The sequence below is a fragment of the Branchiostoma floridae genome, chromosome 6 (genome assembly GCF_000003815.2).
Source record: "Branchiostoma floridae strain S238N-H82 chromosome 6, Bfl_VNyyK, whole genome shotgun sequence".
NCBI classification, from domain to species: domain Eukaryota; kingdom Metazoa; phylum Chordata; class Leptocardii; order Amphioxiformes; family Branchiostomatidae; genus Branchiostoma; species Branchiostoma floridae.
The window spans coordinates 25,709,107-25,727,261 of NC_049984.1; the positions used below are offsets into that span (position 1 = coordinate 25,709,107).

Genomic DNA, 18,155 nt, shown 5'->3' on the forward strand with positions numbered 1-18,155 from the left:
CATTCCGCGCTCGGCCCGTTGGTCCGTTGCATACCCCCGTGAGCTCGCCGCTAGATCTTCGGCGCTTAGAGTGTTGCCCGCCCGCCCGGTGCACTGGCGCATATCGGAGAATTTTGTACGGTCTTGTTTCAGTTACGGGCGGTCGTAACTCGAAATGCGGGTTCAAAAGATGAATAGAAAAAAGTTGTTTACAGGCGTAAAAGCAGAACGGGCCCGGTAAACCTCCGAGCAGTTTAGTTGGCTGGCGGATAGAAAATTATGTCCTACACCGACAACGTGACCTACATTTCACCAATCTCCAAGCAGATGTCAGGGGGAGGAGCACGTCAACGTAAGCCTTCTTTCACCGTTTCAATTAGACCGGGTCTTGCACAGACACTTGGATGTCGATATGATGGTACTGAATTATCTATTTGTGAAATGTTGGGAAACAATTTTTTCCCAATAGAAACGATATGTTGTTATTACTTGAACATTTCTGTCGACTTGACGATTTTACTTTTGTACACAAGACAAGTTTTCTCTTTACCTGTTTGCATCATTTTACATGAAATCTACTAGCAGTAATAACGGTTGAACTCGGCCAATGTCAGAATAGATTTACTAATGTCATGTTATTTAGGCTACAGAGACTGAGAAGCACACAGCAGAACATGTCATGTTTAGTTACCTTTATTGTTCTTTTTGCTATTTGATACAAAATATAATGTCTTGTAATAAAAATATATACTAGTAGATTGTGCGCACAATGTTTGATTTGATTGTTACATAATACAAGGACCATACATAGAAAGTTTAAAAAAAAACACAGGATGTACATTGAATAGGGAAGTAAAACAGGTTAGCCTCTTTTGCAGACTTCTTTTATGAGGGTGGCGATGTAGCGCTAGTTTGCCTGCGAAGGAGATATTACAAACAGGTAGCTAAAAATGGAAAAAAAAAAGTTTTTGAAGTTCTAAAACTGAAGAAAAAAAAGCTTTGTTTGTTTTGGAATATAGAGGCCATGATAGGATGACAGTGAACATAATGACTGGCCGATCAAGCTAATCTCCGAGCAGATCCTACGGTAGCATAAGATTGTATCAAAAGCTGGCAGAGGAGTGGAGTCGGTCTAGGAGTGTGTTTGCGACTGGAAGCCGCTTGACAGCCTTTGACCCGCTATACTCCCAGGACAGCTTTGATACTATCTTATGGTACCGATAGCGAAGGATCTGCTTGGAGATTAGCTTGATCAATCAAGCCCTTATGACTCAGAGTCAACCTACCATGGCCTTTATATTATTTGAACACAGGCAGACAAAACACAAGAGGATGGTAACATGCCGCCTAATGCGCTTCACGGCTACTGTCCTCTGGAGTAAGGACCAGACCGGGTCCCGCGCCCTCGACCGCGGCGAACTGGGCGTCCAGCCGGGGGTCCTGCCTCTCCATCGCACCTGCAACGGGGCCAGGTGGTGGTGGCCAGGTCGACCACGTCGACACGATACACCTGTACAAGAAATGAAAAAGCACCAGAATCTACATTATAATTTGTACACATTGATAAAAGTTTATTCTCAGTATCGAGACCTGTGCAAGAAACTTTATATATGTCACATTTCCTTCGAAGCTTCGTCTACATGTCTACTCGTAGGTGTTTTTTCATGCATATTTTGGTTGATACTATGTAGAGTAAGGTAATTGCCTCGTATAAAAGAAACATTTTTCTGTTTAGAATTTCAATCCATGAATTTCTGGTCTGTACATTCAAATGCATGCGCATACCTTATTATGCTATGTCAAATATAGTTAGGCACAACGTCATTGTTGAAAATTTGCATATACTTACAGAGGCCTGCTGGTCCACCGCTCCATCATAGAGGTGGACAGGGTCGTCAGGGAATCGCGCCCTGACGGCCCAGCGCAGTTCCTCCGGGAACACGTAGGTGGGCGTGTCCCGGCCTGGCGCTCTCGTCTGGGCCCCGATCGTCATGTTGGAGCCAAACTGGCGAAAAAAGATAGGTTAGACTCACTCATCACCGATAAATTTGCATTGCTTCAGAAGTTCATACGGTTACAAAACTAGAGGATCATGAAGTGAACGTAATTCCTCACCAGATTTAGAAAATATACGGTAGAAATTGTAAAAAAAAAATCTAGACATGTTGAACAAGATGGTACCTCTATATCTACCCTTATGGCTTTTACTCAATAGCAGACCATAGTCTGATGATCTGGCTCAGTCACGAATACACAGAAATGAAGAATACCTTCTGTCAAGTAAAAAACAATAAATCAATATTGCACTCACCCACACTGCCCGGAACAGGGTGTTCGCCACGCGGCGGCGAGGCCCCCAGTCTGGTCGCCTCGTGTTCAGCGGGGCGTCGTGGCTCATGTGGAGAAGGACATGCCTCAACCCCACGGGCATGGAAAGGCTGTAAGTTACGGGGGGAAAGGCTGTGTCATCACAAAATTACGAGGACTGTTTCCTAAACAGTTTGCTACTTATCCTAAACATAGGATTTACCTGAAGGGCACAGTCAGTATGTCAAACCGCTTATTGTTTTAACGTAAAAAAAATAATAACACAATCTGATCTTTGTATTCATTTTGGGGATAACGTCTGACCAACAGATCCAACGTTCACACAAACCATGCTAAGTTTTGCTGTTTCAATATGGAGCCAGAACTTTTTATTGTTCATTATGTATGCTGTCAACTTCAGGTAATTTTCACAAACACATCTGAACGGAAATATGGCCAACGTCATGTCAATCCGAATTTGACCCCAATCTAAACAATAACGCTTACAAATCCAATGAAATGCACAATTAAAATTTTATGCTGAGATTCGGCTCTGACACGAGAAATAAAGAAATCGGTGCAAAATGGAAACTACGAGAAAAACGCCTAAAAAAACAAAAACCAGCCGGAGTCGAACCTCAGCTTGGATAGTAAATTACATTCACATACCCGCTCTGCTCAAACAAGAGCTCCAAAGCTCGCATGGCATTCTGTAGATCAGCCATCGTCGAATGTAGAAAAAGACAGTTTATGCGTACGCGTGTCCTCGTGAATGGAGCACCAAGAGCGTCCGTACTGCAAGAGCGTCTGTACTGCAGGAGCGAAGGGTACAGACGAACAAGAGCATGCGCAGTAATAGTTCACATAGAAGGGACAAGTCGGAAAATATATTAGGTATCCTAAACCTTCTTACAGGCAAAATTAGATGATGATAGAAAATGGATACATTGATGTACAACGGAGTATTGTTTTTTATTTTTATTTTCAAACCAGTGCTTCTGTTTTCTGTTAGTTCTTTTTTTAGGTGAATATCCATCACCCAAACGATATACTGATTTTCCCCTGTACATGATGACGGCAGTATACGCGCTCAAAAAAACATAAGGCATCAATTTTTTTTTTGTCGACGCGATGGAATGAACACCAGATCTATTTGTTTATGCAGTGCTCTAACGGCCTTTTAACGACTTTGGTATCTTCCGACGATCTCCGACTACTACTGTACTAGTAATTGGTACCATTGCACAATGCCTTTTTACACGCGAAAATTCTCGTAACTTCGATAACTTGTCAGAACTTCGACGTCTAGATCTTGCAACTTTGGTCCAAATCTAAAGTCGCGGGAATGAAGTTTGTAAAGTCATCCGTAAATATCGGCACTTGTTTGACAGATTAGCACTATAGATCGTTTGGGCCATAAATCACCTGTTACCCAGCTGGGCGCAGCAGTCCTGGCCCTTGCATGTGATGAGTTTCGCACTTATGAAATCAGAAATCCCGTCCTTCCAAATTCGGGTTTCATTTCATTCAAACGTGTATAGCGTCAGGTGGCGCAAGTTGCATGATTTCTCCGCACATCTTCATTGAATTCCACCTGTCGTTACCTCGATCTTCAGTGTTATACAAACTTTCGTATAGGTTGTCTAATGAATGTGCTTGTCAGTGCATTCTGGAACCACAGTAAGATTGACAACAGGCCACTTGCTGCCTATTTGTGTTTGCTGGGCGTCCCGTGGTTTTCGGGGGTAATTTATCAATAGTGCCTTCTCCTATCTTCATTCCGATCGGGTAGATAACTGCCACATCACATTTCATTTGCAAACTCCGCAGGCCGACCTGCTGTGCTTTCTGTGCAAAAAGCTAATTGTTGTTTTGGCCAATTTGTACAGTCTATGCAACTCAGATAAGTTTTAGTGTAAAAACGGCCCTTCCCGCCTTCCCCCATAAAATCATTATGAAGCCATCATAAGTACTAAAAAGGGTCCCCCTCCATCTTCCACACTCTGTAAATGTGTACATGTAGTAAGTTTTATATATTTTAGGCCATGTGGATTTGATTACATGGATGACATCCACATGCGCATCAATTTTCGTTCGCTTACCGAAAAATAGATTTCACCATACCGTATTCCATACATATCAGCGCAAAAATGAGCAAATAGATGCCCTAATTGGCCAAAAAAAGACGGATACCAATGCTGTAGCATGCCAAAATCCATTTCAAATTCAAAGAAGATGTGAAAGAACAAAAGTAACGAATCTATTGTCCGGTATACCTTACTCTGAATGTTTAGTCATTTGTTCAACCTTATTGATCACATAGATTTCATCATTTCATAATGAAGAAGAAGGCATCCATATCATGAAGTAATTTTAGCAATGGGTGAATCGTCGCCTGGCTGGGTTATCCAGTACAAGGGAAGTAGATTGGCACCTCAGATTATAAACGGGCCGAAACTCGCTTCCACGGAAAATTCCCTTCCATAGAAAACTCCCTTCCTCAGCAAACTCCCTTTCCTGACACAAGAAAACCTAGCCAACGTTGAAAATCGCGAACCAATGCCCCCCCTCCCCAATAAAAACAAAGCCATTTCGAAGACTGTAACGGAGGCTAGCATAGTTGGGGTTCAGAAACGTTGTCATCTTTGCTGACAACCGACAAATACGTTTGTGATAAAAGCAACCCATTTATTTGCCTTTGGATTTGTGCTACCAACGGACAAGCTTTCTAACCTGGGGACCAGCCTTGTTAGCTTCGGCTGTACCAAACATAACAAGGACTCCACGCTACAAGTTTTCGAGCCAAACTGCGGCTCACAATAGTCTCTACCAGAATCCGGATCGCTGGAAAGTTGTAGAAATGGAACAAATAGGGGAGTAAGCCGGCCAGAGAAATATAGCCGCTAGGGAACAGCACGCGATTCGTGGATCTAGAGACTAGGCTCACAAGACGCTGACCTTCCCGCTACAGGTCGGCTCGACGGGAGACCCGATAAAAGTAATTAAGCCCATTAGCGGGTTTCAGGGAACTCGCCGATACAGTGGCAGAAATTGAGCCCCGGTTGCGTGTCGAGTAGCTCATTTTATGAGGCGCTAATCTACTTCTTTTGTTCGGCTGAGAACGCCGCGTGGCAGCGTTATCCAGTACTCATCGGAACAAAGGAAGTAGATTAGCACCTCAGATTATAAAACGCTCGATACATAGTGGGGGTTCAGAAACGTTTTGGACATAAAGATAGGAATGACATTAGTCTGTCCCCAAGAAGCGGATAAACGGACTGTCGTTTCAAATTCTGAAAATTGAAATCTCTGAGATATCTTTGCTGAAAACCGACAACTACGCTTGTGGTGCAAAGAACCCTCTATACAGGTTAATTTCAAAACTTTGAGGATCAATTTTGGAAGATCGAATCATGATCAATATTAGGGGATCGTTAGATTTTCTTTCACCAAGTTGCCAGTGTAACTGTCTGGAGTCAGAAAACTTCACGATATTCTTTTTTAGTCAAGCAACATAATCTGGTATTCTTTCGTTCAATGAGAAGGGGAGTCTGGGGGTGATTAGATTATCTCATTTATCTACAAAACACCGACGATTTTTTCCTCACCAAGTCTGGAATTCGTAATGCTACACGAGTAGAAAAGAAGAAAAAAAAAACGAAGCCCATTCGGAAGTCATGTTTCTGCAATACTTTATTATATATATATACTCCAATTCATGGGGTACAGTCTCCTTTCCTGAAACTTTGAGAAAGAAGCATTATGCCATACCGCTAGTATGGATGTGAAAGATTGCAGATAAACATTGACCTATTTCCAGCAAAAATATAATATAATAATGGGTACATACACAACCGAATACAACAAAATCCAAACAATGTTCTCTCAATGCTACGAAAGAGGGTACATCAGAATACAACAAGATCCACACAATCTTCTCTCAATGTGACGAAAGAGGTTACATCAGAATACAAAATCCAAGCAATCTTCTCTCAATGTCACGAAAGAAACATCAGAATACAACAAAATCCAAACAATCTTCTGTCAATGTGACGAAAGAGGTTACATCAGAACACAACAAAATCCAAACAATCTTCTGTCAATGTGACGAAAGAGCTTACATCAGAATACAACAAGATCAAAGCAATCGTCTCTCAATGACACGAAAGAAACATCAGAAAACAACAAAATCCAAACAATCTTCTGTCAATGTGACGAAAGAGGTTACATTAGAATACAACAAGATCAAAGCAATCGTCTCTCAATGACACGAAAGAAACATCAGAAAACAACAAAATCCAATCTTCTCTCAATGTGACGAAAGAGCTTACATCAGAAAATCCAAACAATCTTCTGCCAATGTCAAGTAAGAGGTCACATCAGAGTACAACAAAATCCAAGCAATCTTCTCTCAATGTCACGAAAGAAACATCAGAATACAACAAACCCCAAACAACATTCACGAAATAATACAGCAGAATACAATACACCAGAGTACAGGAACGTGCTGCTGTGTTGGTCGGGAAGGAGGCTACTGTTGTCTCACTTCAGTCCTGCCTTGCCCGCTTCTTCCCTCTTCTGCTGCTCTGTTGTTTGGACTTGCCCCGTTGTGGTTTTCTAGTTGGAGCTTTTGCTGGCTTATCCAGACCGACCACTCGGCCAACTCGTCTGTTGGTCTTTCCTACCAAAGGCCTGCTGTCCTTCTTCAACACACTCCTGGCATGTTCTTCCTCTGCAACGTAAGGATTTAGGAAAGAGGTAAGTGTTTGCCCACCACAGCAAAGTGACCTATCACATGGAACGTTACGTACAATGTACAGACTTCATTTTTGCGTTGGATGTAAGGTATGCCTTTTATGCTTCCATACAGATACTGTAGTATAGCCCGCTTCCGAGTTCCAAATTAGTAACAGGGTGATTTAGATGTCTTCATAAGATAAATATGGTTTTGGTCCCCTTGTACGAATAAAAAGTATAACTTGTCCAAACTTTGAAAGGAACATAAATTGTACCTGAGTGGGCTTCATCATCACTGTCTGGCTCCACGTCTGCATCGCCATAGCTGTGGTAGATCGTTCTCTGCTTGACCCACTTCTTCCTCTCCTCGCTGTCAAGGACACGAGCAGCCTGATGTTTTTTTCATGAGGAAGACACAGTGCGTTATAAATGCAGTTCGGCATGAATAAAGTTAGCGTTGCACATTTCCACGACCCACTTCCCAGTAACAGTACAGAAATAAGAGATTGCTTACGTCATGCAGTGCAGCCACAAGACACAGGCGGTTTACAGTGACAGCTACACATTATTTTTAAAAAAGTGTTTATTGTATCGTTACTACATAGAGAATGTGACATATAAAGCATTTGGAGACATGAAAAACATTCAATGATATTCTTACTTTCAGGGCGATGCGACGGAGCTTGGTCTGCGGTTCCTTCGCTCTGTCAAGGGTCGTCTTGCGTTGGCGCAGTGAACTTTCAACGTTACGAACCATGCCAGGTGGTATTGGCAGCTTCATTCGTTTGAACACTTCTACCGTCCAGTGGAGGAAGTTTGGCCCAAAGGGACGTGTCTCCTGTTCCCAGGAGACACAGCTTTGCAGGAGTCCCATGTCCGTCTTGACTATGTAGTGAAGACGGCTGAGGAAGACGTCCTTGGATCTCAGCCGCAACATGACGTTGTGGGAGGCTTCTGGGAGGTTTGAGTTCCCACGTCCAAGTTCAGGGTGGATGAGGTCCTTTGCTTGGTCTGCTCTGTGGTGCAGTTCGATCTCATACATCAGACTATGTAGGGGGCATGTTAGAGGAGACTTCGAGCTGTAAGGTTTGCCCTTGCCACAGAGTGGCTCCTCACTCTTGGCTTTCCCTTTGCACTTCTCACATGAGCAGGTCTTGGCGGGGTGGAAGTCGCACTTGCGAAACCTTCTGGTCTCAGGGTCTTTCCAGCGGTGGATGTCACGCGCGTGGTACTTCCCCAACTCCAACAGTCTGGCCTCAAGTGCAGCTGGATCTTTGTCAGCCTGCACTATGCAGCAGAAAAAGTTGATGCGTCCTTGTCTGATGAAAGCATCAGAAATACAGCCGCACCCCTTTTTGAAGTTGTGTTGTTTGTTTTCACACACGCACTTTGCGGTCAGGATCTGGGGGAATTTCTCTTGGTGTTTAGAACGGTAGGTCTTGCTGGTGGATTTCTTACCTTTCAAATCTGATAGGACATTCTGATGAGCTCTTGCCACGTGGCCAGAACACAGCATCACCTTGTGTTTCTTCTCATCTGGAAACTGGTTCCTAAATGACTTATAGGATGTACTGTCTCCATCCTGCCAATGTACCTCGGGCTGAATTCCATCATTGGCCACTTGCTCCCACAACATTTCAAGCCCAATTCCTTCACCACTCTTAGCAGTGCCCTTGAAGTTTGCGAATTCTTCTGAAGCTATGCTGTCACCTCCCTTCATGCACATGTGTGTAACATACAGCAAAGAATTGTTGAGGGAATTGCGGATTGTTACCGTGCAATTTTTGCTATGAAATCCTCTTGTACCCCATGTACCGTCCGCTTGGGTGACGGCTCGCTTTGCGCTGCCTAATTGGGTATCAGGCAGTTCTCTCATCTGGGCCTTGGCAGCCTCACAATGCTCCTTGACCAAGGCTCTCGTAATCGGATATACCTGCTTGATCACATTGTAGAAGTTCTTGTCTCTAATTGTCTCTAACCCTAACCCCTGCCCAAGACACTTGTCGTACCCTGCAAATGTATTTCCCGACACTAGGCTTGACAGGCAAAGTGCCAGGGAAACTTGATACCTTCGGGAGCTTTCAACAAACGTCGAGGAATCAAAGCTCACTCCAGACATTGTGCAACCATTGCAGCCGTACACGACCCGCAAACCTCCCCCAAGCCCAACTTTCACGAACTTTAGTGGGACCATGATGCCACCACAGCCTTCCGTCCGACACATCCTGGAGGAATTCATATTGTCAACGAAAGTTTGAACTTGACCTACCTGGCCAACAAAGTACCCTTCTTCTACCACAATGGGCATCCTTTCTGAAACATCTGTAGGGATACCAGAAAAATCCAGTTTTCGTCCTGGCTGTATTTCTTCGATGTCCGACTCCGAGTTACACGGAGACCTTACGGAGGAGACGGGGGAGTCGTCCACAGGCATTCCTCTTTCCTTCAGCTTTCTCCTGATGTCGAACGATCTGTACTTACTTCCCCCTGGACTTGACCAAACAGGCCTTTCCGATGGCCTCGACGGGTGAGAATAGCTTTCGGCCCCTTCCCGAAAACCAGATGGTACAATTTCCAACGTTTTGGAGGACCTGCTAAGGCGACCGACCCCTCTGGCAGCAGCGGCCTTTTTGCCGCGAACACTGGCAGCCTTGCGTCTCCGCACCTTCTTCGACATCCGTCTTGATACGAAGCCAAGATCTTTGGCAACATCAAGGTTGTCTTGCTTCATTGCCTCCACGATACCAGGCACATTTTTCAGCGCTTTCACCGCGGCCGCAGCGCAGGGCCCCGGGCCCGGTACACCCGCCATCTGTAAAGTCGGGTCTGGCGCATTACGTCATAGGTATCGGGAAAGATAAACAAGCCGGGGGAGGTGACGAAAATGGAGGAACAGCCAGATTTCTCGAGGTTTCTCGCGTTTTGCGAGATTGTCCGAGAGTTCTAAAGCTGTTTAGGGGTCAAAAGGGGTCAAACTCGCCGAGAGGCAGCACGCCACCAAGTTTGGTGGAGTTTCGGCGCATTTTGCGCTCAAAATGGACTATTTATGGTTCACCGCTCAGTTTTATGGCCATGTGGCCTCATTTAGCCCTAAAAGTAGGAAACAGGGAACATATCTGGCCACATATTCCCCACTATTCTTGAAGATAATCGTTCGATCTTCAAACTCGCGGTTGCGCAAAGGGCTATCTTGTTTGGTTCGTCAGGTACGGAGACTTTATTTATTACCTAATTAAAAATCAATAAATTGGCAATAACTACCGACTGTTAGTAGTTATTTTCTTGCGCAACATACAATGCATAGCTTTGATGGTTATGTGTAAGAAAAATAACATTTTTATCCTGTAGGAAATAACAACGTGCTGTATTTTCTACTTAATGACAACAATATATGGAGCAATAAAGGAGCAATAAAACATGATGACGTCATTCATATGGTCTGAAAAATTGCAATTGGCAAGACTATTTCATAGACAATCAATATTCAGTACAATCATATTCCTTTTCCCAAAAATGTAGGTTTTAAACTGAGGAAAACAATGGAAGGTCAAAATGCCAATTTATCCAACCTAGATACCGCATGCGTATTAGTCTAAGCTCATTAATATTAATATATACTTGTCACAGCAAGGTAGCCAGCTTCAACTTTCATTCGCTGGACTTAGGTTCTCTTTGGCAATTTGATTTCTGTATTGATGGTTGTTAGATTCTTCAGTACTGTGGTGACAACGTCTTCAATAACGTTGCATGAAACACCCAAAGTCAAAAGGTGATAGTAAACAAGGCGGACTTCTGCTGTGTACGACTTGCCACATTTTTGTCCCCAACTTAGTGCCTCCACCTGTTGTTTTTATTAAACTCCCCTGTCTTCGGCCTGCCACAGCCTTGCTTCCATCTCACTGATTATTCCTTCAAAGAAAATTTTCGCTGCTTCTCTTTCATTTTCTAGATTTTCCTCAGCTCTTTTTTTTAAATGTTACATTTCAGTTTATCTAACTCTTTCTTCTGCATTTTCTTCTCTAACCTTTTCTTCTGAACATGAACAGTATTAAAATCCTCATGGCGCCTATTTTGTAGTCAGTATTAGTAATAGAAATGGGTCTCCAATTCGTTAAGTGGTCCCCACATATGTCATGATCATCTTTTCCTTAAATAACTAAGAGATAACACCCTTCGAGTGCAGTAAGCTTGTCCTTTTAGTTTTACAAAGCTTTCGTTGAGGGAACCCAGGACGAAGGGTTTTATTCTACACCAGAAAATCTGGCAAAATTCTGTTGTTAGCCCGTCTAAACCTGGGCTAGTCTCTCGTTGTACGCAAACCAGCTGTGCATTCAGACATGGTAATTAGCCCTTGTCAGGGTGCCATTATGTTTTCTTTCCTGCAAATATGTCTAACATCACGTGTTTTAAGTTCATTTTCAACTGCGTCTGACAAGAAATTAGTTATGGTCGAAAATCAATACGCTACTGTAAATGAATAATTTTACCCTTTTTCTTCTACTTTTTTGCTTTGCAGTAGAAGGTGAAGTTTTTTATTAAATGTCACAGTTAAAAAAATCACAAATATTATTCGCTGCGTTACGATTAAGCTATATGGGGCAACTGAAAGTTACGACTCAAAACCAGTTGCATTTTCTGCATTATCCACATGCACACGTTGGACAAACCCTACGTGAGCCTCGCTACGCCACGCCACCGAATACCCTCCTTAGACAAGATGTACACAAGTGCCGCCAGAAAATAGTTCCACCCAAGGAGGAAGCAGTCATCGAAGAAGAGCTCGATTTTAGATCACTGGCATTATTTCCTGCTTTTGTATAATATGTGCCTAATAATTAAAATAATTTAGTTGTTCACGATGAATTATTTGCTGCTATACAGCTGGCCAATTTGATGGCGGATGGATATGTACAGTATTTTCCGTCGCACAGTCACGCAGCTTCAGTTCAATGGAGAAGGGCGGTGGCGAGAGGTGGGTGACCCGCCGCCAGTACTTATACTGACGTTTTCCCTGGCAAATACTCTTCTTGTCACTATGTAGGAATACTATTTTTAAAGATTTTGGTTGCCCGTATGTTGACGAATTCTTGAACATAGATTGATTCTTCCTTGTCCTTTATCCACGCCATTTATTGTATGACAGAGTTTGGAATGTGTCTCGCAACCAACACGTCAATTTATCCACACCCTCAGGTTTTTTTCCATTTCTTCTAGTTTTTTTATGCTAGCTAGGGTCTTGTACTATGTCGACGATATTAATCTGTCTTTAGACCGCAACTCGTGACAAAATGACTCAAAAATTGAAAGTGTGAGGCCGACCGCAGCTGACATCTGTGATGGATTATCTTGTTTAACGTTACGTGTTGGCGGACTGGAACGGTCTACTTTGCAAATTTATAAAACTCGATAAACATATCACACGTTGTATTCGTGTTTTATTTTGTAATAACCTATATCCAAACCATGAAGAAGTGTTCATGTATTCTATTTATACCTACTGTGTATCAACTGTCTGTACTTCTCTCTGCTGGCTAGAAAAATACCACCTATTGATAGACCTACTTCAATACATATCTGTCGTGTTACTGGCAAAATAAAAATTGATTGTTACTAGTACACAACTAATCTTGGTTCTTAATTTGTATTTCCTGTACAGAAGCTCCGGTAAAAGTCCGGAGATGAGGCAAACATCAACGCAGACCACACAGAACATCGACAGCTGTGCAACGCTCCGATAGAGAAGTGTCAAACTCTGGTCGACAAAGCCAATATCTTTCAGAAGCGAAGTCAGCACAGCTTGCAACATCTGATCATAAAATGAGGTTCCCCAAACAAAAGTTATCTACAATGAAACGTAACCATTGGTGGCATATCACATGGTGACACATCGCTGATGACATCAATGTTTATTTTTTTAGGGCTTTGTCAGAACATCCAACTTACTCACTCTGGGTTTGTTAGTCAGGTCTATCATTACAGCTGTCCAGCCTCTTGGAAACCCAGACTTCGGGGACTGTGCCTCTGGCTCAGTGGGGGCTGGTTCAGCTTAGTTAGATGGGTCTGTTGGATGTTTGGACAATTGAAAGTTACAAATTTGAAGGTTTTGTCTAATGCCAAGTAATACTGCTGTCATCTGAACAACAGAAGCGGTTAACATCCTGGAGCTTGTCCACAGTTGCCATTGACTTCAAGTCATTTAAAATCACGATGAAATGGATGGTCTTCAATCATGTCAGGCAGTTTGATGAATGCCTCTGTTGACAGATTTCCAGCATATTTCAACGGCCAAAAAATATAAGAAAAAAACATAAATGGATTAAAAGCGTGACCGAGTCAACTGTCCTTTTGTACTACTATCCTTGTCTTTTGTTGCATTTTCTTCTGATTTTGGTGACCCACGTCACGTACTATGCCTCCAATCGAGTGGAAAGAACAGACACAGGTTACACATAATGGCCGGCATGGGCCAGGCCAATGGCACATGGCATCTCACTTCCATAGACTTACCACTAGTGTGAGATGGACAGGTCCCGGTCGTCCTCCGACCCGTTGGCGATATTTTTCGTGACGCTCATCTAAGATGGCTCCTCCCTGAGGGCCTCTCGCTCCACAGGCCCTGGTTACCCGGCTCGGTTTTCACTCCACTATACACTGTAAACCATCATCGAGTTCTTACAAGACGAGGACGTTCATACTGGCATGATAGATCAATATGTATCCTGGCAGTCCATTTTGCTGGCGGTCTTCCTTCTCTAAGAATACGAGAGAGCCGGACTGGACCTGCTCCTCATAGTTTCCCTTGGCTAAAATGAGTAATAAGGATAAAAATACTTGTAGGCAATGGTTGCCAAATTTTCAGATCAATGACATGCATTTTCAAGTATTTACATAAATATGAAGATATTAATGGATGGAAGTTGATGGGTACTGTCACATCAGGTAAGCAATATTTATTCTGCTGTGGCATAACCATCACCCACGCGCTTCAGTGTGAAAGACATGGTGACAGCTTTGTATTACCATGTTTTGTCTTACCGACCTTGGGAATTTTGATGTGTGAGTACCTCGTTTTCCATATTTTCAGGAACTGGTGACTTCTGTGATTGTCCTATAAATCAAATCAAACCAAATCAAATAAATGAACAGGAATTTCATGTCAGTGAAGAACCTTGAAATTGTTACTTATCAGCATCAGTGATTGTCAAGTGAAATTTTGTGTACCAGTACTTTTAAGTTGTGCAGGAAGAATAGAGCACAAACCTGCAGTATATGATGGCTTTCGTTGCATCCTTCCCACCATCCTTGATGTGCTTGAGCAGCCATCCCAACTCTGCTTGGTGGTCGTCTGTTGCCTTCACGATCTGCATATGGATGTTGGGCCTAGAAAATGGAGTCATTTTGTTATACGTGGTATTATTTTTGGTGGTAGCTGTCTGTTACTTAACTCCACTCACAAGACACTATTTGTATTGTATGGCTGGCATAACATTCCATAATGTGTAAAACATCAGCATATATGTAGAAAAAAGTATTTCCTTAGTCTTCAGTTAGAATACAGCACCAGCAATGTTGTAGTTTTAAGGCTTAAAGGTCACTCAGTGTAATTTTCACAAATCGTATATAGAGTTACAGATACTGATAAAGGAGTCTTATCTGTTTGCAGGTTTGATTATATAGTCCTATGCTATACCATAGTTTCTGTTGGGCAGAACAGAAACTATCTCCACTTTAGACTTTAAGAGATGTAGAGGGTGGATGATCTCGTCTACCATTCCATCAGTAGCAGTCGCTGTAAGCATTAGTACTGGGGCAGTAATGATGCTTCTGAGGCTTGGGACCTTGGCGTATTGCTCCCGGAATGATGGAGCTGCGTCCTTATACCGTCACATCTTTGTAATGACACGCGCGGCTCCATTATTGTGTTAGATACTTTGACGGATGGTTTATGTTCTTCATCATCCATGATGCCCGTCTTCCTCCGCTTCTTCTTCTCTGTAATGACACGCGCGGCTCCATTATTGTGTTAGATACTTTGACGGATGGTTTATGTTCTTCATCATCCATGCCCATCTTCCTCCGCTTCTTCTTCTCCTTCATGACCTCGTCCGGCGCTGGCCGCTTCGGTCCAGCAGGTCCAGCATCACAGTATCAAAAAATGTTTACCAAACTATGTTTTACTATAAGCGCTCCACTCTAGATCTTGTCGTCGGAGCCTCAGCCGGGGTACTAGGTTTACAAAGAAGTAATAACCGAACTCACCTTGGATTCTTCACACAGATGTAAGACGCAGACACAAACCTGAACGTTTTGAAGTTATATTGTTCATAGAGTTAGTAGAAGTACAGAAGCCGCCGTACTGAGTTTGAAAGTCCTATTTCTGTCCCTATTCCATCTGAAGTTGTAAATCCTCTTGATTATTGATCACATTAGGTAAGCTTCGAAAGCCATCGAGGTCCCGTATGGCTTTGCCCGCAACAGGTTATTAAGTATTGCAAAGTCTCGCTCCTTGGCTCTGCCACATTCAAAATCTAAATTTATGGTGAAATCCCTGTGACATTAGTCATTGATTAGTTCCTAGACGAAAAATGACAAAAACATTTGTGGACAATCCTATCCACCCCATTGAAAGTATGGCATTTAGTAAATAAGGGATGTTGCTATACCTTACTTCTCACAATGGACTATTATCTTTTGCATGTTCTCTTCCGAATTGTAACGCGTAAGTCCATCGTTCCAGAAATCGAGCAGTGTACCTCTGTGCTCGGAGACTGTAGGTCCTTAACTAATTGTAGAAGAAAACACACCAGATTGAAATTGGAGCGAAAGTCATACTTTTAAATTTATTATGTGTAACAGAAGGAGTCATCTTTTGCACTTCAACTATCTGGTAAGGAGACAAGTAGACAGGGGCACAAAGTTACATGTCAAAACTTTTATTCAGTGTTGATTGTACATATGTCCATATCAGTAGCAACGACTTGGTGCATAGTTCATACATAAATATGTTCTTACAAAAATATACTTATAGTTACGTAGCTATTTGTAAATGTTTAATGTATGTTTCTTGACTTAGCTATTCTACTGGTTTGCTGTTCTCTCCATCCTTTTCTAGTCTATATTTCTCTCTTGGTTGCTATGTTACTACATGTCTAAGAGTCAATACAAGTAGATAGAGGTACTAGTGGCTTCATGACGAGCCTATGTAGGCCGACTCTATAGGAGTCAGACTTGTCCTCGAACAAGTCCTGGATACCCACATCTGTTGTTGACGTCATCTGATGGGTATGTGTCCCGCACCACCTGAAGGAGATCTGCAGAGTACACCAGGTACTTATCGGGGTCTGTACGCGGGGTCCGTCACAACAAAAACAGAATTTGTTCAAGGATTAACATCTATATGTACACCAGTTTGCACAGAAAAAGCATGGAATATATCTGGGATCATTCCAGGCCAGTCTGTCATTTAGCACTTTCCAGAACCTTTTCTACAATGTTTTATGAAGCGCAGAGTTTCCTCGGCCTGATGGTTTCCCCCTCCCCAGCCATTTATGTGGCCTTGATTGCACACAGGGGTCACAGAAACAACTCGGGCACTCTGTGTTGGAATGGCTGGAGGTTGTTGGCTGGGGCCGGGAAAGGGAAATAGAATGGATAATTTAGGGATCTTATTTTTTGTGTGTACAACCCAATCAAGATACTGGTTAAGTCGACAAAGATATATATGAAGTACATCACAGATACAGCACAGGCTGACCTTGCGATGTGGTGGTATTGTGCTGGCCTCCAGTTGACTCAGGTTCTTCTGTGTCTAATACCTCAATTTCCTTGAACACATGACATGTGAAATAAGGGGCTTAGGCCACACCAATTTAATTTCTTGGTTCACGGATTTTTTCATAAAAAATATGGAGCGAGAGGGCGAAATAAAAATAAAAATTGTAAAATGGTTGGGGTAAAGGTAACGGCTAATCCAAAACATAAAGGAAAAAAGTTATCAGCTTGAAAAAAGTACAAAAACACTATTATTGTACAGTAACAGCACCTGTACCCACACTTTCAGGAGCTTATAATGTAAAGGCCAATTTGCTACACCAGAAAGTTGGTGAATGGTTTCATTAATGGTGAAAATTTGCTGAGTGGTAATTTTTATTTCTTTTTCCAAAAAATAGGAGCGAGCGAATCCGTGAACCAAGAAATTAAATTGGTGTGGCCTTATAGTAGATTGTTTGCAAAGTATTACGTATGGCAGAGTGGTATAGAATATTTTCCTTCATTTATAAAGTGGCGATGTGTGGTTTTGAGAATAAAGTTTTCCTTCAGGTATAATTGCTGCAAACCTGCCAGTAATTAGTCCATGCATTCTTCAGATCATTTGTGCTTTCAATAATGATTGGTGATTTTTGTTTACCATTGCAACAGAAAAGTTCAACGACTCTCAAAATGTTGTTACTCAGGCTACTACGGAGGGGCTACTCAATTTTTCACTACATCTATAGTTATGACACAGCAAGTAATGAAACAGACATATGTGCCTGCATGTTATTTATAGTGCAATAGATTTATTAAATTACATAATGTATTGTTTTAGGTTTGATATCTTTCGTAAAATACACTTAGCGTAATGGCAATGATTTAATGCGATTGTCATAAAACATGGCGTTTTGGCATGTGACATTATTTGTCATTCAACATGACATGTGTAAAAGCGTATATTCTTCAAAACAAGTGCCTACTACCAAGTCAAGGGAACGATAATCTAAAGTCTAGCTCACGCTATGTGTACTAGTAGTGAACACCTTTTCTCTACATTTTAAATCAACATAGTGATACTTAGCAATTTTATATGATAATACACCTGAGCCGCTGTTCCTGACACACTGTACTTTTCGCCGCCGCTCCTACCATCATGGCCCCGGATGCCCAGTTAATGTCAGGGTGTAGGTATTCCTTCATCATCAGGAACAGGTTTCGCAGGACACCACCTGTTCTGTCCTGTGGTACAGGTTGTAGATATTCCTTCATCATCAGGAACAGGTTTCGTAGGACACCACCTGTTCTGTCCTGTGGTACAGGTTGTAGATATTCCTTCATCATCAGGAACAGGTCTGGCAGGACACCACCTGTTCTGTCCT

General features: G+C 42.5%; 1 protein-coding gene and 1 long non-coding RNA gene across 2 annotated transcripts; one reads left to right on the forward strand and one right to left on the reverse strand.

Moving 5' to 3' along the window:
* Window positions 1-1,263: 1,263 nt before the first annotated feature.
* Window positions 1,264-2,443, reverse strand: LOC118418687. The gene is made up of 3 exons (XM_035824682.1): window positions 2,291-2,443; window positions 1,829-1,984; window positions 1,264-1,489 (listed from the first exon to the last, which is right to left on the reverse strand). The coding sequence occupies exons 1-3, from the start codon at window positions 2,408-2,410 to the stop codon at window positions 1,343-1,345; spliced, it is 423 nt and encodes a 140-aa protein (XP_035680575.1). The 5' UTR covers window positions 2,411-2,443; the 3' UTR covers window positions 1,264-1,342.
* Window positions 2,444-11,752: 9,309 nt separating this feature from the next.
* On the forward strand, window positions 11,753-14,130 carry LOC118418717. Its single transcript, XR_004831512.1, has 2 exons — window positions 11,753-12,060; window positions 12,680-14,130. It is a non-coding gene; the product is annotated as an uncharacterized LOC118418717 (long non-coding RNA).
* Window positions 14,131-18,155: the final 4,025 nt, after the last annotated feature.